The 22,866-nt window shown below is 38.9% G+C and overlaps 1 protein-coding gene across 13 annotated transcripts in view; it reads left to right on the top strand.

Annotated features, from left to right (window-relative positions):
- The window catches only part of LOC137237856 (prion-like-(Q/N-rich) domain-bearing protein 25), a 60,812-nt gene extending 38,166 nt beyond the window's left edge, over positions 1 to 22,646 (top strand). For 11 of the 13 annotated variants that reach the window (XM_067762153.1, XM_067762155.1, XM_067762152.1 and 8 more), the window contains 9 exons: positions 2,345 to 2,462; positions 2,564 to 3,133; positions 4,853 to 4,972; positions 7,593 to 7,712; positions 9,911 to 10,177; positions 12,801 to 12,938; positions 13,006 to 13,134; positions 13,195 to 13,347; positions 22,457 to 22,646. In XM_067762153.1, the coding sequence (XP_067618254.1) occupies positions 2,345 to 2,462; positions 2,564 to 3,133; positions 4,853 to 4,972; positions 7,593 to 7,712; positions 9,911 to 10,177; positions 12,801 to 12,938; positions 13,006 to 13,134; positions 13,195 to 13,347; positions 22,457 to 22,560 (1,719 nt within the window). In that variant the 3' untranslated portion in view covers positions 22,561 to 22,646. Of the gene's footprint in view, positions 1 to 2,344; positions 2,463 to 2,563; positions 3,134 to 4,852; positions 4,973 to 7,592; positions 7,713 to 9,910; positions 10,178 to 12,800; positions 12,939 to 13,005; positions 13,135 to 13,194; positions 13,348 to 21,991; positions 22,108 to 22,456 lie in introns of those variants that run through there. The other 2 variants (XM_067762148.1, XM_067762156.1) reach the window with 2 other exon arrangements.
- The last annotated feature ends 220 nt before the right edge of the window (positions 22,647 to 22,866 follow it).

Here is a 22,866-nt window from a genome sequence, read left to right as displayed (position 1 = left end):
AGGTAAACGAAAAATGGAGGATAAAAAAATAGGCAAACGAGAAGAAAAGAAAATATTATGGTAATGCAAGGGAATAGAAATGAAACCAAAAGGTAAAAGAAGTGGGAATGGTGGAAAGCAAGATATCAGAAGGAATGAGAAAGAGATATTGTCACTTGGGTTAGGTAAGTTTGAGTGGTAATTTCCACTCGCGGGCAAAGTGACATCAAAATATAAAAATCAATTAGAAACCAGCTTTTCTAAGCGAAGTCGCCCCTCCGCAGTGGTTTGGAAAAACACCCTGAAGGTATTTCTAACATATAAAGCTTCTCAGTGAAAATTCACCAGCGTTGCAGTTACCATTTGGAGTCGACATAAAACATTTAGGTTCGTCCCCATAAGTTTTTCGGCCTCTTGGGAGGAACATCGCGCTAAGCATGTTTTTTTTAGTTTTACTTTAGTAAACCCTAACAGATCCGCCGATCATTTGAAGGAAAGAACTTCAAAATCTTAGACGACCTTTCCTCTTTTTCTACTTCTTCTTTTTGTGGCGGAAGTGTAAGGAAACCTGCACTTTCAATGGGGTTGGCCAAACAGACATGGCTGTTCGAGGTGTACGTTCCACATTGAAATTGGTATCTTGCGGAGGCACATTACATGCAAGTCATACATTTGGTATGTCGGGGTTGATCCTGGATAAGTTAGACTTTTACCTATCCAGTATACAGATGAATGGTGTGGCAGAGTGTGGCGTGTATTCCTGGGAAGTCTACTTTACTCAACTGAAAGTTTCTGGAATTGGACTCCTAGAACGGGGCTCAGTGAGCATTTATCGGCATAAGACTTTGCCGAATCCTCGTCGATAAGGATAAGATATATTTTAAGCTCATTTGGCTCTAATGGCTGAATTCTTTTGTGCTTTATTTCTTCATAGTTCTTGCGGAGTTTAATCCAATTTTTTTGAATATATTGTCACGAATATTAGCATCACTAAGCGATACTAGCATCACTAAGCTGACACTAAGCAGCCACTCGTATGTACGTAAACAAATAAAGCATCATGTTCACACATGCATACAAGGCAGAGGAGAGATACTCACAAACGCGTGCCATAATCAGCCGAAGTAGTACTCACATATACACACGGATATGGCTACAAACTACAAATATACATGTATATGGCTGGTAACCAAGCATGAAGTTCACGAAATTACTAGACCTTAGGAGAAATGGATGAACGAGGAAACCAAGAGTACAAAAGCAGCGCACGCTGAGGCATGACTAATCAGTTTGATTTAAACACGCAATTAGTTGTGAAGTATAAGTGTTATTGTGAAGTAATCTGAAAGTAGTCTTAAAAAGACCATTTTGCATCACTGAATATTGGAGTTATTTATTCGACAATTTAGCGATTTTAACGTTTGTAGAAGGTGTATAATAACAAGGATTTCCCAAAATTCGTTAAAATATAATAGAAAATATTTACTCAGCATTTTGTTTTTCTCCTTTATGGAGAGTATACCCAACACACTGTATCTCTGCTGGCAGCCACGTGCAGTTCACAAGTGCCTGCCCAGGCTAAGAGATGAGTGTGAGAAAAGCCAGGGATATCCTCAAACTCTGGAACCCAGTTAATTCTTATAGAAAAGTACTTCGATCCCATTACGTGTGAGGTGCACTACTTCCTAACAGCCCTCTACCTCATCGTGGCGTCGCTTAACATTCGCTTGGCTATCGAAGGTTATTTTAAATTTCCAAGCTGCTAAATTTGTGGAATTTCATCTACCTTCCCCTTAATAGCTGCAACCTCCGCTTGGAAAACGCTGCGTTGAACGGGCAACCTAATTTTCAGGTTGACATCGACCTTTTGACAGAATACCAACCTTCCGTCGATCTGTGAACAAGTTCACTAGTCTTTCGCTACATATTAGTCCCACCCCAATTATTTATTGGGGCAACATCAGAGGTGAATTTAGCATCAAAGGCGGCAGTCGATGCACAGTGGTTTCTTGCGCTAAGTACAAAGTCAAAGCCTGTCAGGGTACTGCTCCAGAATCACTAGCTTTTATGCCACGCATTGAAGTCTTATGTCCGCATTGCGTTCAGTGCCAGTTTGGTAGTTGTACGAAGCGCCCAGATAGAGTAAATAATCGACCACTTCATCCTCGTGACCACCTTTTCAACAAACGCCAATCGGAATAACGTTTCCACTGTGAAGGAAGTGTCGAGTGATGTCTTCCCGACCATAACAGTACACAGTAAAGGAAAGATAGAAGAGCTAGTCTCGGAAAGGGTTCGGAGGGGAAACTGATAGCTGAGTGTCAGTCCTCGTAAAAATATACTTATATGTTTTTCTAATTTTCAGAGTTCGGATTGCATATTTGGTTATGATCGTGTTTCCGTTACTTGCCAAGATAATGTTTGCAAATGCGCTGATGGATATTATCAAAGGAGTGGAAACATTTGTCGTCTTAAATCAATGAGTGAGTAACATACATATTTACGTCTATGAAGACTGTGCTTTGTCAATGTTCTAACAATTTTCCTTCGTTCTTCTTTTCACTTCTTTTTTTTTTTTGGATAGAAATTGGTGATGCCTGCGTCGTGCATACGGATTGCGAAAACATAGGACCAAATGTGCAGTGCAATAGTTTGAGATGTGTCGAAGTATCGGAATCGCCAAAAGCAGCATCAAATGAACCAGAAACGACAACTGCAGACACGACAACACCAACAAATACGCACACAAAATCAGATATTGGCAATGAGAAATCTCCAAATTTTGTTTATACATCACAGCTTTCCAAATCCACATCAACCAGTGAGACTAGTAAAGATACATTAGCATTAGTAAATGGACGTAGTGATTTAACGGACGATTTGGATAACGAAGAAGAGGAACGTAGTAGTGGTGGTGGTGCTGGTGGTAAAAACAAATCTCGTGAAATAGCCGTACAAACAAGTATTGATTCATTTGAATTGAAACCTTTGAAACGTTTGGTGAAAAATGTTGGCACAGCTACCATATCGAGTTCAGGCAGTCGACGAAATTTCTCACGCTATAGACAACTTCGGAATGCATTCCGTTTTGATGATGATGGAAAGAGTTTTTCAACACTATCGAATACGGATGATGATTTGGACGATAAGAGATGTATGTTGTAGTGATTCAATTTCGACGGCTGAAAATAAGATCAAACCATCCTTGGTTCAAAAATGCCCAGTCTCAGGATATGATTAAATAAAGACCTATGTATCTCATACATCAACACAACGAACTCGTTCAGTCTGTGAGTTGTCCTCACCGACTGGCCTTGTTAACCTATCTCAGGCAACGGTTAAGAATCAGCCTCTTTGTACTCAGCTGAGCAGAGCGGTACCCCGTAACGGCATAAACTAATAGAGATTGATATAGACTTCTATATATGAAAATGATCTGGGCGAAAAAAGAAATTCATTTAGCCATGTCCGTCCGTCCGTCCGTAAACATGATAACTTGAGTAAATTTTGAGGTATCTTAAAGAAATTTGGTATGTAAGTTCCTGGGCACTCATCTCAGATCGCTATTTAAAATGAACGAAATCGGACTATAACTACGCCCACTTTTTTTTCGGCAGGAACGTTACTCCTATTACTATATGCATAAATAAAAATTAGCAAAATCGGATGACGCACACGCCCACTTTTAAAATAAAAATTTTTAAAGTCAAATTTTAACAAAAAATTGAATATCTCTACATTATATAAGTAAATTATGTCAACATTCAACTCTAGTAATGAATGGTGCTACAAAATACAAAAATAAAAGAAAATTTCAAAATGGGCGTGGCTCCGCCCTTTTTCATTTAATTTGTATAAAATACTTTTAATGCCATAAGTCGAACAAAAATTTACCAATCCTTGTGAAATTTAGTATGGGCATAGCCTCTACGACTATAACTGTTTTCTGTGAAAATGGGCGAAATAGGTTGAAGCCACGCCCAGTTTATATACACAGTCGACCATCTGTCATTTCGTTCGGCCGTTAACACGATAACTTGAGCAAAAATCGATATATCTTTACTAAACTTAGTTCACGTACTTATCTGAATTCACTTTATCTTGGTAATGAAAATGGGCGAAATCCGACTATGACCACGCCCACTTTTTCGATATCGAAAATTACGAAAAATGAAAAAAGTGCCATAAAAGGGATGAAACATAGTAATTGGATTGGTTTATTGACGCAAAATATAACTTTAGAAAAAACTTTGTCAAATGGGTGGGCGAAATCAAAAGCCCTTGGTGTCATGGCAGGAATACTGTTCGTGGTTTTACATATATAAATAAATTAGCGGTACCCGACAGATGATGTTCTGGGTCACCCTGGTCCACATTTTGGCCGATATCTCGAAAATGCCTCCACATATACAACTGAGGGCAACTCCCTTTCAAAACCCCCATTAATACCTTTAATTTGATACCCATGTCGTACAAACACATTCTAGTGTCACCCCTGGTCCACCTTTATGGCGATATCTCGAAAAGGCGTTGCCTTATAGAACTAAGGCCCACTCCCTTTTAAAATAATCATTACCACCTTTCATGGGTATCGTCATACAAACACATTCCAGGGTTACCCTAGGTTCATTTTCCTACATTGTGATTTCCCCTTATTTTGTCTCCAAAGCTCTCAGCTTAGTATGTAATGTTCGGTTACACCCGAACTTAGCCTTCCTTTCTTGTTTAGGCAAACCTCAAGAACGGTATACCGCTTTAAAAGAACCAAGCGTATTGTATGATCTTTCCCTCGGCCGTCTATTTGATATACAATTCATAATAATTTTGAAATTTCCTCCCTAATCCATCTGTCCGATATATTTTTCTTACACAGATGGCAGCTCGTGCACAGAGAATGGTAAAATTTGTGCTGGACTTCCGCATTCGATTTGCTCGCACAATACTTGTGTATGTCGCTCTGGTTATTATCCATATAATAATAAATGTTATGCAGGTGAGTTTTAAAATTTTTATAATTATTAGGTCGTCGTGTCATTGTGCCATTCTAGCATTGCAAGATGACTCATGTCAGTAACAGGCTTCTTAGAGAGTTATAGGGTGAGTGTTGTCAGAAAGTAAGTAACGATGCAGTTCGGAAGCAGAATCAAGAGAGATAATAGAGTCTATAGTCGGAGAGTAGTAACTATACGAGATGATGGGGCGATGATGGGGGATGGAAAATGCCAAATAGGGCGGTAAAGCGGGCGCGCGATAAATTGGTTGCTGGATGCACCAAAATACCAGTCTGGTTGTGCATGGTGAGCCGATGTCAAACAATCGCGGGACTGATGGATGGTGAGCCGAAGTTAAACAAGTGGTGGATGGATCTATGGTGAGCCGATTATAATCAACTGGAGGATTAATGTATTGGTGAAACGATGTCCAAATGGATCAATACCAAGCAATCAAATAATTTGTTCGATGGCCCGACCAGAGAAGATAGGCGTGGACAGATTAAGGGGTGAAATCACTCTATCAACTATTTGGCGTTAAGCCTAAAGTAAAACAGATTATTTGAGAATTTAGTGACTTCGCGTTGACTGTGGGTCGTGGATGAAGTGGATGAAGTGCTTGCAAGTGACCGCTTACATAATGTAAGTTACATTTGTCTCTCTGTGCCTCTAATTCGCTCGTTGCTCGCGTTTACCGCGGCTGCAAGTGTAGTGGTACCTATAAGTTTGACGATTTGTATATCTGTAGCATGCAGGTTTTAGTTTGGAACGATTTCAGGCATGTTTACAGAATTTCTTAGACCCAATTTTGGCATGCGGCCACCGTGGTGTGATGGTAGCGTGCTCCGCATACCACACCGTATGCCCTGGGTTCACACCCCGGGGCAAAGCAACATCAAAATTTTAGAAATAAGGTTTTTCAATTAGAAGAAAATTTTTCTAAGCGGGGTCGCCCCTCGGCAGTGTTTGGCAAGCGCTCCAGGTGTATTTCTGCCATGAAAAGTTCTCAGTGAAAACTCATCTGCCTTGCAGATGCCGTTCGGAGTCGGCATAAAACATGTAGATCCCGTCCGGCCGATTTGTAGGGAAAATCAATAGGAGCACGACGCAAATTGGAAGAGAAGATCGGCCTTAGATCTCTTCGGAGGTTATCGCGCCTTACATTTATTTTTTATTTTAATTTTGGCATGCCTTCGAAATTAACTTCTGCACCAGTTCGAGAACTTTTTAAAATCTCGCATAGGCGCATATTGATTCTTAAAAATCATCGAATTGAAACGAAACGCCCAGAAATAAATTCTAAAATTTTGACTAAAGTTATTCCAAGGGTTCTCAATAATATCGGGAAGAAACTATACTTTGACATGATACTGATTAAAAAAAACCAGAAACGTTCATACCTGCATCACATTAAAATCTGGGATATCTATTACCAACATCAGTACCTCTGTAAACTACTGGCATCTGTCCAGCGAACTGCAGCTCCGATAGTAGTCTTCGCTTATCGCTCGATATCTGAACCAGACGTATAAGTGATCATCAGAGCAATTCTTACCGATCTATTAGCGCTAAAAACGAGAAGAAGAGCAGATAGATCAAGAGTGCCTGACATTAGTCAATAAATTAGGGAGTATTCTTTTTATGCCGCCTCCAAAAGGCATCTTTCAAAGAAGATGCAATTTGCTGCGCAGCTTTTCATGACAGAAATTCTTAGGAAAGCTTGTCAAACCACTGATTACGACAGTCTCGTTTAGAAAATGGATTTGGGAGAGTTCCTGATTTAACTTCCCTTGGGGAATAGACCAGCATCCTTCGCATGGGTATCCCAACACCTGCCTCTAGGCTGGCGTTCTAACAAATAACAGTGAGAAAATATAAAATTAGCCAAAAATAAAAAAATAAATGAAAGGCGCGATAACCTCCGAAGAGATTTAAGGCCAAGCTTCTCTTCCAATTTGCGTCGTGCTCCTTTTAATTTTTCCTACAAATTGGCGGGACGGGACCTACTTGTTTTATGCCGACTCCGAACGGCATCTGCAAGGCAGATCAGTTTTCACTGAGAGCTTTTCATGGCAGAAATACACTCGGAGTGCTTGCCAAATACTGCCGAGGGCCGACCCAGCTACGAAAAATTGTCTTCTAATTGAAAAAACTTGTTTCTAAAATTTTGATGTTGCTTTGCCCGGTGCGTAAATCCAGGGTCTTCAGTGTGGTAGGCGGAGCACGCTACCATCACACCACGGCGGTCGCCAAAAATGCTACTCATAATTTTAATTGATTAGTGCTCAACCGCCTAAAAGATTTTGACCGCTTCGTAAGGAGTCGCGCTAACAATCCCTTATTTTGCGTTGACTGACGCCATCGGGAGCACAAAGGGAGTTCAACTTTTCCTCCACCTGCCTCACCCAACTCAGTGGTGGTATCCTCCTTCCTCTGCTTTTAAATGCGGGTCGCGATTGAAATACTTCTCTATCCCTGATATCTTTCTAATATTTTTTCTATAACTTAGCGGATAAATATTTCTATTCTTGCTATATAATTTAACAAAAACGTCTTTCCATACAAATGAAGCGCATACTAATATACAATCCATATTAACACATATTCTATAATTTTTTCCAGAACTTGGTGAGATAGCGGAGAGTGCCAAAGAATGCCAACATGCATTCGATATATTGTCCAATAAATGTGTTTGCCAAAATAATTTCTTCTACGAAAAAAATTTACGCTCATGCCGAAAACGTAAGTATAGCCAGTGATGTGTCATCTCTGTTGAGCAAGGTTTTCACTTCCGTATGAGGGGTCTTCGACGTTTTTCACCATCTCCAGTTATATCAGCATTTAATTGGGGTATAACAATCCTTCGGATAGCTCCATTTGATATTTCTATCTCCACCAATAAATCGCAAACAATTTATTGTGAAAATGAATACCTTCAAAAGAAAAACAGCTGACTTTTGTTTACGTTTTTATCATGCACTTAACTGACGGGTGACCTTTTAGTTAGCATGGAAAATTTATGTTATTTCTAGATGAGACAATAACTGAAGATGATGAAAACGGCTCTTAATGAGGACATACTTACCTCGTGTTCCAATGAAACATGAACCAAATACGGATATAGATTTAACATGCAAATGCAACAAAAATGTGATCCATATGGTTCATTGGAACACGACGTGAGAGAAGGAAAAGTTCGGCCTTATCTTTTGGATTGCAACAAATAAAATGCAGGCTTTCTTGGATGCCCATTAGAATATTTTGATAAGAACTTGTGAATATGTGGTACCCATTGAATGGGGCGAAGCACCGTTAACGCAACAGCAACCAAATTCAGCCGCACAAGTGTGGTTCAATACGTTTCTTTCTATGATATAAAAGTTTTTAAGATCTTTTTTTCGAAACTCGGACTATAAATATATTATTTGTGGCGGCCGCCGTGGTGTGGCGGCAGCGTGCTCGCCTACCACACCAAAGATCCTGGGCGCAAACAAATTTTTCTAAGCCCCTCGGCGGTGCTTGGTCAAACAATTCGAGTGTATTTCTTCCATGCCTACCTCAAGTCATTAGACGGCTTTCAAAATATTTGGTCTTTCAGTGCTTAGCATACTATTGAAAACAACTTCGATGGCTGCACTGTATGCCATTCTGTAGATTCCACCTGAAGATCTGGTACGGAGAGCATAGCGTTAACAATTGCAACGAGACTCAATGCCTCGGGAAACTTAAGCGCAGTTCATACGACCGAAGTAGTAAGGCGTCAATACTTGACAAACAGACAACCTAGTTCCCCGCTTGTTCTTCGATGGGGTTCTTAGAGTCACAATAGAGGTGGAATAGATGGACCTATGAGAATAGATGGAAATGAAAAAGCGGGTAAGCTAGCTAAAGAGAGCTTGTACCAAAGACATCCCAATTACATAGAGCGAGACTAAAAGAAGGCAGTTTCCACAAACTTAGGTTAACAAAGTTGAAAGCTAGCAACTGATGATGACACCACGCGCTTGCCAGGCTAAGACTCCAGCTATAAGTGGTGGCACAGCTATAAGATATAGAAAAAGCAAGTAGCATAGCTTAGAAAGCTTCGAGTATTTGCCATGAGGTAGGAGGTACATATTTTAGAACATAGGTCAGGGTTTCTGATGGTGTGCTTTAGTTTGGCCACTGAGCAAACTTTTGATAACATTACGACCTCATTCAGTCTATCTGAGGTCCTCACGAGCCGGACAGTTCAATCTTACCTAACATGACATCTGTCATGGAAAGCACTTCAGTGAAAATTCATCTGCTTGCAGATACCTTTTAGAATGAACTTAAAGCATACAGATCACGTTCCTCCACTAGCTCAAGTTTAAGATTTGTCTTTAGAAAATGATTCGACCCCGGCCTTAAAAATCGTTGCCCTGTATTTCGATGTTGCTTTTAACGGAACTTATACTGAGGAGCGGCTGGAAATGAAACACGACAAAACAAGCAGAGTTAGACTGAAGTTATGTATATAAGTCTGATAAAACCCGAGTCATTCCCGTACATAGACCGGACCAAGATATCTATTACCCTCGATGACTGTGTAGCATTGGACCCGAGGGTTTATTGGCTTAGAAGGTTCAATGTAGCCTAGAAAGTTAAATGTGGTCAATCGTTCCCGATGTCGTCAGACTCATACCTTTATAGTGCTTGTTAGCAGAACGTACCGGATTCATATCGAACGAAGGACCACCAAATCGATAACACTCTCCAAAACCTGCGGGAAGTCTCTTTATTGTTACAAGAAGAAGAATAAAGCTTATTTAGTAGGAAATTCATACTCTATCTCTCGTTCGACCAAGTCAAGCATCAAGCTACTAGGTAGTAAATCAAATTAGCAACCAGTGAACTCTTTCCATTTTCCGATAAAGATAATCTAAAAACGTTTCATATATTTTTTAAATTTACAATAGCAATCCAATATCATCTATCTTGTACCTCGGACAGCCAATGTAGCCCATTCGGTGCCGCCTATTGCTCTACGGGGATACCAAGGCGTTGCACCTGCGAAGAGTATGCGGAATACGATGAATTACGACAACTATGCATGTATAAAGAGGGATTGGGAGAGTTTTGTGACACAAACAAACCCTGCAATTCAATTCCAAATGCATTTTGTTCAAATAACTACTGCGCTTGTAGGGCTAACTATATGGAAAAGAATAAGGCATGCGTACCAGGTATGTAAGGGTATAATGAAAAAATTATTTAAAAACTTAAATAAACCGGTACATAAAAACTTACTTACTTAATTGGCGCTTAACCGTCTAAACCGTTATGGCCGTCCAACAAGGCGTGCCAGTCGCTCCTTCGCTCCGCCAACCGGCGCCAATTGGTCACACCAAGGGAGTTTAAATCGTTTTCCACCTGGTCCTTCCAACGGAGTGGCGGCCGCCCTCTACCTCTGCTTCCATGAGCGGGTTCCGAAAGAAACACTTTCTTGGCCGAAGCATCATCTTTCATTCGCATAACATGGCCTAGCCAGCGCAGCCACTGCGTTTTAATACGCTGGACTATGTGGATGTCTGCGTATAGCTCGTACAGCTCATCATTAAATATTCTTCGGTACTCGCCATCGCCAACGCGTAGAGGCCCATAAATCTTTCGAAGAACTTTTCTGTCGAACACTCCCAAAGCCGCTTCATCTGCTGTTGTCATGGTCCATACTTCCGCCCCATATAGCAGGACGGGTACGATAAGTGACTTGTAGAGTATGATTTTCGTTCGCCGAGAGAGGAATTTACTTTTCAATTGCCTACCTAGTCCAAAGTAGCATTTATTGGCAATATTGTTTCTTCGCTGGATTTCAGTGTTGATGCTGGTTCCCAAATAAGCGGAGTCTTTTACTGTTTCGAAATTATGGCTGCCAACAGTAGCGTGGTTGCCAAGGCGCATATGCGCTGACTCTTTGCTCGATGACAGCAGGTACTTCGTTTCGTCCTCATTCACCATCAAACCCATCTTTGCCGCTTCTTTTTCCAGATTGGAGTAAGCAGAACTAACAGCGCGGGTGTTGAGGCCGATGATATCAATGTCATCAGCATATGCCAGTAATTGCACGCTTTTATAGAATATTCCTCCAGTGCGGTTAAGTTCTGCAGGTAGTATAATTTTCTCCAGCATCAAATTAAAGAATTCGCAAGATAGGGGGTCACCCTGTCTGAAACCTCGTTTAGTTTCGAACGGCTCGGAGAGGTCCTTCCCAATTCTGACTGAGCTGATGGTGTTGCTCAACGTCATTTTGAACAGCCGTATAAGTTTTGCGGGGAAACCAAATTCAGACATAGCGGCATATAGGCAGCTCCTTTTCGTGCTGTCGAAGGCGGCTTTAAAGTCGCCGAAGAGGTGATGTATGTCGAGTCTCTTTTCACGGGTTTTTCCCAAGATTTGGCGCATTGTGACAATCTGGTCGATGGTAGATTTACCAGGTCTGAAGCCGTACTGATAAGGTCCAATCAGCCGGTTCACGGTGGGCTTCAATCTTTCGCACAATACACTTGAAAGGACCTTATATGCGATATTAAAAAGGCTGATTCCACGATAGTTGGTGCATTCTGCAGTATTCCCCTTCTTGTGGACTGGGCAAAGAACACTTAGATTCCAATCGTCGGGCATGCACTCGTCCGCCCATATTTTGCTAACAAGCTGCTACATGCGCCTTACCAACTCCTTGCCGCCGTACTTGAATAGCTCCGCAGGTAATCCATCAACGCCCGCGGCCTTGTTGTTTTTCAATGTGGTTATTGCTATTCGAACTTCGTCATAATCGGGCGGAGGACATACATATATTCCATCATCATCGATTGCCGGTGAATCGCTGCCTCCATTTAGAACAGCAGAGAAGGGTTCCCTCTATAATCTAAGCACTCTCTGGACATCAGTTACAAGGTCGCCGTTTTCGTTCCTGCAGGAGTTTGTCCCGGTCTTAAAACCTTCCGTCTGTCGCCGTATTTTTTGGTAAAATTTTCGGGCGTTATGATATAATATAACACAACATAGAATCAGACAACACACCATTACAATACAAAACATAAAATAACATAACATAACTTAACATAATTTATTCAATAATTTGGGAAAAATTTAAACAACGTGACATCAGGACGGACAAGGCGACAGCTGTTTCGATTATACCTTGTAAATCTCTTCAAAGCCTTTTCTCCCGGGAGTGGGATTTGTACCCGCACTCCTGCGATGGCTGAAGTGTTACAAACGCATTCAGCCACGTCATGCCTTAGTTGTTGTGAACCTTATCCCAATTGCCTTCTTTGCATATTTTTCTTTATTCACAGTCCATACTTCGTATGGCATCATGTGGTAAAGTTATGCGTTGGTAAGGCGGTTTCAAGGAAACTTGGTGTTGTTGCTGTTTGTTCTATTTATAGAACTACAACGAATTAACCAATGTTGTCTATTTGTATGAGTTTAAAGCAATAAGGGTAATCCCCGCTTAAAAACTCATAACTTAACATAATATTACATTACCAAACATAGCCTAGCATTACATAACATTGACTTACATTACAAAACATAGCGAAAAACAACACAACATAAATAAATATAATATAACCCAATATAACATAACATAACACAAGATAACATAATACAATATAACACAACAGTGTAGAACTTAACACAATCAAAATATAACTTAAAACTATATAAAATAAAATTTCTTACTTACTTGGCTAAATAAAAATATTTATTAAAATCGCTTAGTATAGAAGAACATAGCATAACATAACTTAGCTGCACAGAATGTGTAAAACAAAACAAAATAATTGAAAAATATTTGCTTTTTAGGCATCGGTGCTAATTGTGAAGCAGATATTGAATGTGGAATTGAGAATTCAATTTGTGATATCACAAGCGACGAAACAAACAGAGCGTGTCAATGTAAAAAGGGATATGTGCACTTTAAAGATGAGTGCCTAAAGGAGGGTTAGTATAAATTCTGTGGATGTGCCTACCATCAATTTATATCTATTAATCTCATACATAATTACAGCTGAGGAACTTGACGATGAATGCGTCGAAACTGCACAATGTAAACCTTTACTGGGTACATGCATCGATAAGAAATGCGCTTGCACACACGAACAACATGTCAAACTCGGACGCTGTGAGGAAAAGAAAGGTGATTCTTCAATTAAAAGCTATGTAAATCTGTAAAAAATGTAAAATATTTTTTTTTTAGTTATTAACGATGCTTGTACACGATCAACTCAATGTTTCGATGAAAAGGAGCCCGAAAATATCGAGTGCCGAAATTCAGTTTGTCAGTGCAAATTTGGCTATCAAGCGAATAAAGAAAAGAAAACTTGTATACGTGTGGTATCAAGCAATAAAAGTGAGTAACAGTAACCTAAAACAAGTAAGGAAGTCTAAGTTCGGGTGAAACCGAACATTACATACCCAGCTGTACACTTGAAATGCTGTTGTTGTTTGCTTTGTGTGCTTAATAGTGTTACAAGGCAGCGCAATAATACATATATGTACATATGTTTCTATTCTGAACTCATTTTTCTTCGACTTATGGCTCCCGAAACATAGAAAATTGCTTAGTCGTATTCTATTCGTAGTCTATTCTGAACTAATTTTCGTTTAAAAGAAGCAAAAAGGATACAGATGCTAACACCAATGACCTTGAGTGGGTAATAATGCAGTTTTCCTTCAGATGTGGGGATTTCCCTACTGTTTATTTTAAAATAAAGATGTAACAGAGCAATAAAAATACGATTGGTACAAAACTATTTTTCGCTAAGATTTAACTTATTATTTTTGCCTGCTACCCTTTTTAAAGTCATTTATATAAAAGTGGGCGTGGTCCTTAACCAATTTTATCCATTTTGACTAGAAATATTTCCTGCTGTAAGGAAAATATATGTACCCAATTTTGTTACGATATCGCTCATTTGCTGCTACGTCGTCATAACTCAAAAAACATGACTTTTGAGTTAATAACATATAAACGTACCCAATATCATGATCTATGTTGTATAAAAAAATCTTCGTGATCAGTTAAAAATTTAGCACGCGTTATAAAAATGAAAATATGCCTTTATATGCGCAACATATGGCAGTTAAAATTTTTGAATGGCTCTCCTGGAAAATTGTGTTTGTTGAGTTATGACGACGGCGCAGCAAATGGGCGATATGTTAATTTTTCTTCAAGTTATGGCTCCCGAAACATTGAAAATTGCTTAGACAAAAAAGGGGGGTGCCACCCCCATTTTTAAAAATTTTAGTGTTTCCTATTTATTGTTATAAATCCACTTGGGAAATGAAATACCATCGATACAAAGCTCTTTTTTGCAAAGATATAGCTTATTTTATTCGTCCACGACAATTTTTATTTATTTATTTATTTGTAGTCATACATGACGAGAGTGCACTTACAGACTAATGACAAAACTTTGGATGTTTTTTTTTTGTGCTTAGTATAAATAATAAATGTTAAGTGATCAATATAAATATTACACGATTATACAATTACAACATTAATCAAAACTTACAAGTAGTGAGCTTTAGAGCTAAATAAATCAGAGGTAAAAGAACCCGATGGAGTGTTAAGTTCCCTTAAAGCTCTATAGATAGGTGCATTGCTGGCATAAGTACTTCTGACTTGTTTTAAGGAAAAAAGATGGTTATTCCTAAGACAACGCTGCGGGACATGGAAAAATATATGTTCAAGTAAAAGAGGGCAATATATTATACCATTTATAATGTCGAACACCGTAGAGAGGGAGAGAATAGTTCTTCTGGAGTTTAACGATTTCAGGTTGATTAATTTACATCTGGCAATATATGGTGGAAGTGGGTCTATAAAATTTAATGAGCGTAGAGCATAGTGCAAAAAAACCTTTTGAACACGTTCAAGTCGTTTGATATGACAATCAAAATATGGTCTCCAAATGAAGACCCCATATTCAAGTTTGGAGCAAAAAAGTGACGTGTATAAGAGCCTCACTGTATACGGATCACTAAAGTCCGAACTAAACCGACGAATGAAAGCAAGCATAGCATACGATTTTGTTATAGTGCTATTGATATGGCTCAAGAATGAAAACTTAGCATCGAAAATAACACCCAGGTCGGATATTTAATTCAGGGTGGATAGATTAGAATTGCCAATGGAATAGGAGGTGGGAATAGAGGAACGAGACTTCGCAAACGACACATGGAAACATTTACTAACATTAAGAAGAAGTCGATTTTTTTCACACCACAAAACAACGTTGTTTTCTGAATTCTAGATGAATCAGACAGAGAACGAACAGGGGAATAAATTTTAAGATCGTCAGCGTATAGCAGAAAATTGGAGAAGGTAAAACACTCACAAATATCATTAATAAAAATGATAAAGAGTAAGGGTCCCAGAATGCTACCTTGAGGCACATCAGAGGAGGCAATGAAGTTATAAGAAGATAAATTGTCAACAACTACAATGCAGTGCCGAGAAGAAAGGTACGATTTTATCCAAGATGGAAAAGTAGAGTGAAAGCCCAGATTCGCTAACTTTTCAACTAAAAGTGTGTGACTCACTTTGTCAAAGGCCTTGGAAAAGGCAGTATAAATAGTGTTAGTTTGCAGGTGATCATTAAAAGCAGATGTACAGAATTCAGAAAACACGGCAAGGTTGGTAACCGTGGATCGACCAGACAGGAAGCCATGTTGGTTGATAGAAATATATCTCTTGATGGAAAAAAACATCTTTTGATTGACAAAATATTCAAACAATTTAGATACAGTTGACAATTTTGAAATTGGCCTGTAGTTGGTAATATCATTGTTATTACCTTTTTTGAAAACAGGCGTGATAGAGGTAAATTTCCAGGCATCAATAAAAACACCCGAATGAAGTGATTTATTAAAAATTATCATAAGAGGATAAGCAACAGTAGTGCAATTTTTGAAAAGGTAAGATTAAAAACCATCAACATCTGAACTCGTAGACGACTTAATATGCAGAATACCATCGAGCACATCATCAAGCGATAGGGAAAGTGATCCAAAATTAATTGGTGAATTGGTATCTGGGAAATAGTTGTCATCGAAACGGCTCAGACGACGACTCGAAATTAGAGCTGAAAAAGTCAGTCAAAAGATTAGCATCCTCTTGCGGGGAGGATGCACTGGTTCCATTGTAGAACACATTCGATGGTATGCTAGAACACACTCCTTTAGTATAACAAAACGCCAAAAAGACTTTGGATTTTGCTTGATGTCAGATTCAAAATTATGAACATAATCTCGGTATAAGTCCTTATTTATGGATTGAAACTCTTTGTGATATAGGGGGGAAAATTTTTCTTTATGAGAAACAGAGTTAGAAGACTTGTACTTTTTGTAAAATTTGTTTCATAGATTCTTTAACCTCTTTAATTTCGATGTATACCATGGTATCCTATGGCATTTCTTTCCAAAAACTGGAACATGTTTTGAACAGAATGTTTGAATTCTATTTCTAAGTACTTGAAAGCATTCCTCAGCATTGATATTAGCAAGTAAGGAGTCCCAATCTAAGACAGCTATATCCAAATTAACATTATGCAAGTTTCCACGTTTGAAATTGAAACTTGAACAAAAACTTTTAAGCGAAACTTCTCTAAAATTATAGAACTCAATAAGTATAATAAGAGGAATATGATGAATGGTTGTCTTAGAAATAGGATCCAAACATTCGGTTATAGAAAAATGTATATTATCATTAACGAAAATAAGATCAAGATATCTAGAAAGACTATTGGAAAAATTGTTAACCTGAGAAAGATCTAAGCTTGCCATGTTGTCGGCTACGTAAGACTCTGGAAAACTAATAACAGTTTTTGGAAAGAATGTAAAGTTGTTATCACAGGAAATCCACTCTAAATTACTTAAATTAAAATCACCCAGAATGCAGAAATTACAACTAGAATTCTTAGAAACTAAGCCTACAATGTTGTCCACGTGCATTTTATAGATGACGTCAGCGCTTGCCGGCGGTATGTAGGAAAATCTTTTAAAAATCTTTTATATAAAAGTGGGCGTGGTCCTTAACCGATTTCGTAAATTTTTCTTCAAAGCATTCCTTATAGTAAAGGCAACCTCTCTGCCGAATTTTGTTACGATAGGTTTAACGATTTTTGATTTATGATTAATTATATTTGTAAAATAGATTTTATTACAAATGTGCGGTGCCACGCCCATTTAACATTTTTTTTTTTTTCAAATTTTTATCAAGAGTCTCAATGGCAATCAAGAGTCAAATTTAAATATTATAGGTGTATAATTTACTAAATAATCAGGTTTTTTGTGTTTTCCAAAATTTTATATATATAAAAAGTGGGCGTGGATATCTTCCGATTTCGCTCAATCGCTGAATACCAATCTATTCTGGGTCCAGATAAGCTCGTGTACCAAATTTGGTGAGGATATATCAATATTTACTCAAGTTATCGTGTTAACGGACAGACGGACGGACGGACGGACATGGCTCAATCAAATTTTTTTTCGATACTGATGATTTTGATATAAGGAAGTCTATATCTATCTCGATTCCTGAATACCTGTACAACCAACCGTTATCCAATCAAAGTTATAATACCCTGTGTACAAGTACAGCGGGTAGCTGTCCACATTGGGTCGTTGTTGTTGTATTAACAGGGCTTCGCCCCATTTAATAGGTGCGACCACTCACCAATTGTCATCAGGGTCCTCTAACGGGAGTTCAAGGAAAGTAGCAGTTTCAACAGGGGTGGACCATAGGCATGGGTTCCTCTTTACAATTGAAAAGATGATGTCATGTGGGAACACATGCAGGACATACATTACGTATGACGGTGTCTGGGCAAGTAAGATTTTAACCTGTTATAGTATCCAGAGAGAAGTTGGGCCAGGGTGACTCGTGTCGACCTTGGTAGTTTGCCTTTTTCTTCTGCAGGGGTTGGGTTGATATTGATAATGGGAATAATGGGATCCACCGGGCACGAACTATCAAGAATGTTAACCGATTCTGTGTGAGTAAGGCTAAGGGCCCTTATGCTTATATGGGTAGCGTAGACAGGTACCGGATATCATCAAAGTGAGATGTGTTTTTTTATCTATTCTGAAGGCAGAGCATAATCAAGCAGTTGTGTTCTAGGATGTCCCGGTTTGTGCCTATTTAGCAAAAACTGTCTGTTCAGCATTCTGTTACTGTCTGTTCTGTTTTGGCAAGTCTGCAGCCCTTTCCAGTATGTGTTTTAGACCAGGCGACCACACTAGTGACGCGTAATACGTGAGTGGCCGACCAATTGCTTTGTAAGTGGCTAGCAGCATTTCTTTATCTTTTTTGTTGTGCTTTGTACTTTAGATACAATTTCGGAGGCATGTGCCTTGAAGTTGAGAGTGTCATTGCACGTCACCTCTAAAATCTTTTGGTGACTGATAGTCGGTAGCATGACATCATCAACGTAAACGCGCCATGTTTTCCTTCCAAGTCGTAAATAAAGTTGCCGTGGATTTGGAGAAGATAGTACCAGGTCGCGTGAGGCGAAGAAACCAGAAGGACTGGGGCGAAAGCTGCATATTCAAGAAAGTAATTCTATTGGAGGTCCAGGAGATGATACTAACTGCTTCTGGTGGGGAAGCCAGGTTTGATATGGAAGAATGTGGGGATGGGAGAACTCCCTATGGCACGCTCTGTTTAATTCTCTCAAGTCGACACTTGCCGACCAAGCAGATAATTGTTGGCCCATTTTTTGGACACGGGGAAAGGGGTGAACTTTCTATTTCTTAGAGTAGCCGTGCTTGACTGTATCAAAAGCTTTTGACAAGTTAGGTGCCATGAGCACCGGCCTACGATGGGGCTTTTGCTAGTTCAGTCCGTAATTTAACTGGGTGTTTATGGTGTTTAGCTCGGGGGTAATACTATGCATTTTGCGGAAGCCATGCTAATGGGTGACTTAATGAAGATTCGCAGTGAAATGAGTGCACAGGACTGTTTCCAATGTCTTCGCTACTGGCAGGAGAAGTGATATCGGTCGACAAGACTCACCTTCGTTAGCTGATTTTCCAGGCTTTGGTAGTGGAGTAATCCGTGCCATTTTCAATGAAAGGTGTAAAACGTGCGTCGGTTAGCGTGTTGATTTAGAAGGCTTCTTCAACCTCTCTGCGGGTTAGCACGTTGTGTTTGCGTTTTTGTGCCCGTCTCTCTGCACGACAATTAGCCTTGCCTACTGGACGATGAATTACAAATGCCAGCAAAAGCGCTCGCGCATTCCTTCGACTCCAACAGTGTTTCATCGCCAAAGGTGGTTGATATTTTATTATTCTTTTTTTTTCGGATTATACAAGAACTTCACGGTTGACCACAATTTACCGATACCCGCAGAGAGGTTAGAAGGTTGAGTTTTCTCGCTAATTCACGATCTCTTGCTAGGTTTGCAGCTTCAGCCGGGATATGTGTGATTTCGGGTACTACATCGGTCGGAATAGAGCGTGCCGTATCTGAAGCGATGATGCGAAACGCGCGCTCGCCTGGGGAGCCATCAGTCGTTATGGAGAGAGCAGAAATTGAACAGAGATTCGTCCTTACTTTATTCAAAACTGGATTCATCTAAAGGTTTTCTTTTTAGATGGTTAGGTTTGATTGGGGTATTGAAATCGACAAAAGTCAATCTAAATTGTAGTCTTTATTTCTGTAATCTGGTACCCATGTGAGTGTAATAGTTGCTGAGTTTGTTACATTGCGCAGCTCCTTCTAACAGTTATCGAAGAAGTAAGTGGTGAATCCAACGCCATGAGCGCTGCTTGGCTATCTTAGAATATGCATTAAAGACCCGTCAGTGAAGAGTGAGGTGTCACTATCCTTACGTACCTTAACGGCTCACCAATCCGTTCTCGAGGGTATCCTCGTTTTAAGGTTATTATCAAAGTTGAATGTAGGCAAAAGATAATTTGTTGTCGAACCTACGTAGGGTAGCCGTCTTAGGATACCGCTGTGGCCATACTGCTTCTCGTTTCATCATCTAGCCACTCTTAGTCTGATGAAAGAGGTAGTATCTGTAAGCCATATGCGGAGATGCAGTGACAGCTGGTTAATGATATCATGCTGAATGAAAGAGCAGATTAATGCGCATGCGAAGCAGTGGCGATTATATCGTTCAGGACAAAAAGGTACCTAACCATAATTGAGAGTGAGAGCTCTGTGCCGTTTGAGGAAGGTAGGCGAAATTAAAGTATTTTGGTTCTGTTGCTGAAGAAGATCAGCTCTATCTTACTTGGGTTAACATTAAGGCCGCTCGATGACGACCAATAAGATTTCGCTCAACGGTGTGGCTAAAAAATATCCGAGCCTGACTGAACGATTGATATCTCCATGTATACCCCTTCTAGGTTGTCCAGCCAGACAGGGTGGAAAGGTGATGTATATTGGAAAGATTTTCCGTCAACCTTTATCAAATTTGGTTAGGGACAAACCGATTTCGGCATTTTGCCATCTTCATTTAGCTGGGGCAGGAAGAAGTTAGTAGTTTTAGTCGTTTAAACATTTTTTGTGTATTTATTGCTTTGATTCATTTATTGTTTTGTAATTTTTTGTTAAAGCGTGTTTGTCTCATGATTCAATCACAAGAGAATTGACCGGTTGACACATTTTTTGACAATTGCAGCCATTTTGCTCCCAAACCCAATTAACATCCTCCGTTAACTGTGTTGTTGCTTTGCGATTTTTCGACATATATTAGTAGTAGAAATGGGAAGCAATCAGTTTACAAATACCCGATAAGTAAAATAAATAAATAAATGTAAGGCGCGATAACTTCCAAAGAGATTTAAGGCCGAGCTTTTCTTCCAATTTGCGTCGTGCTTCTTTTTAATGGTTCCTACAAATTGGTGGGACGGGACCTATTTGTTTTATGCCGACTCCGAGCGACATCTGCGAGGCAGATGAGTTTTCACTTAGAGCTTTTCATGGCAGAAATACACTCGGAGTGCTTGCCAAACACTGCCGAGGGGCGACCCCGCTTTCTTTCTTTTCTAAAATTTTGATGCTGCTTTGCCCGATAAGTACTGAGCTGCAAAATTCCAATTTTTTTAATTTTATGACGAATTTATTAACTATGCCATGATTTATAAGGGTGGTTGAACATAAGTAATTTTATGAAAAGTGAGGACCCCAAGAAATAGTGCACTTTCGAAAACCTATGAAGATACGAAACCTAAACCAATTTAAAATTCATCGTGCAACGTCAAAAAATGAACTAGTAAATCGATTCACCTAAAAATTTCATAAGGAAATAATGGAGAAGCCATAACGAAATGTATTCATTGAGCATATTAACTTATTCATTCCGTATGTTCGGAACATACCTCTCCATTAAAGAATTTGTGGAATCGTCTTTTGTAATAGTCGGACCTCGTGAGGCAGTATCAAACGAAGGTGTTGAGAATATTCTAAATTAGCGGTTTATCCGTTACGCTTCCATAAATACTTAAACAGCAAATAGATTTCCGAAATTTCAGAATAAAAAGGTGAATACTCCCTTTGTAGCAGGATCGTACAAAAGCTCAACTCTTCTGTCAAAGTCAGACCAGAATATAAAGTTCTAAGGCAATAAGCCATTTTCTTTTATTTTTTCTCAGTTTATTGGCTGCTGAGTAGACCATCGCCCAATGTCGGCTGCCAGTTCGAAATCGTCTTATCTCAAAATACTTTTCAAAAATTTTCCATTTTAGGGTTTGTCACAAATGTCCTATATCAGAAGTAAGTTGAAGAACACCTTATCATTAACTCCCTCTTGTGTCAAAATGCATTAAACTTATGCTCAGATAGGGAGTTTTTGAAACAAATTTTGAGATAGCGTATTTTCGAATAAAATTCTGACATACGACATTCTTCTAACAAATTCTGAAAGAATGACAAAACCAACATATCTCTAAATCATTTCACGAAATATTTAGTAGAAAATTAATTATTTCCCCAAAAACCTGTTGGCATTTCCAAACTTATCACTACTTATATACTGCTAAAGGTACGTCTACTACAACTTTCGCTGAGGGGGATTGAATTATTCCCCGTTTTCCTTACTTCGTAAAAGCAACCCGTTCAGATTTTTAAATTTGGGAGTGTCAAAGCTCTGTCATCATTGGCGAACAAACCTCTAGTAATTGAATCATGTGCATGGCTCATTTCATCGGCTGATTTTATTTTTTTCATTTCACTGGAGTAGGAATTGTCAAAAGGAGATGGCAAACGCAAAATGCAATCAACACATTCACAATATTTTCTTACACACACAATAACTGCAAAGTTGTATGCTTTCATTCCATTCCATTCGCCTAACACCAACACACAGATTTTGACAATCTGAACAAAGGTATGTTGTTGCTGTAGAGATGAGCCAACCACATAGTTGAACTATGATCATGTGTTTGTCTGTTGTACTTGTTTTTTGTAAACAAGTTATAATTCATATTCTTTCCTTATTCTTTTTCAGATTCTTCCGGAAGGCCAAGTGCTCTTAAAATTATAACATTCCTATTAATAGGAGCTGCTTTCTTAATAACAAGTGCCGCAATTAAACAAGCTTACTACGATTAAATTGCATCTAAGTCATATTGTTTAAACCATGTTAAATACTACTTAGCTAACAAAATAAAAACAATATATTAACATATACACCGATATCAAGCTTTACATAAAAAAGTTTTTAAATTTGAAAACAATTTTAGCACTAAATTAACGAACAATATTGAATTACGCAATGCACAATCATTTTAATTCTAGTGAAGATGTTAAACATGAAGAAGAAAACAGTAACTTAAAAAAATATTCGTAAAATAGTGAAAATATATGAACTCTGTGAAACACACAAACAAAAAAAAATTTAAGCAAAATTTTAAAAGC

The sequence above is a fragment of the Eurosta solidaginis genome, chromosome 1 (genome assembly GCF_040869045.1).
Source record: "Eurosta solidaginis isolate ZX-2024a chromosome 1, ASM4086904v1, whole genome shotgun sequence".
Taxonomy (NCBI): domain Eukaryota; kingdom Metazoa; phylum Arthropoda; class Insecta; order Diptera; family Tephritidae; genus Eurosta; species Eurosta solidaginis.
This window is presented reverse-complemented; position numbering and strand designations above follow the sequence as displayed.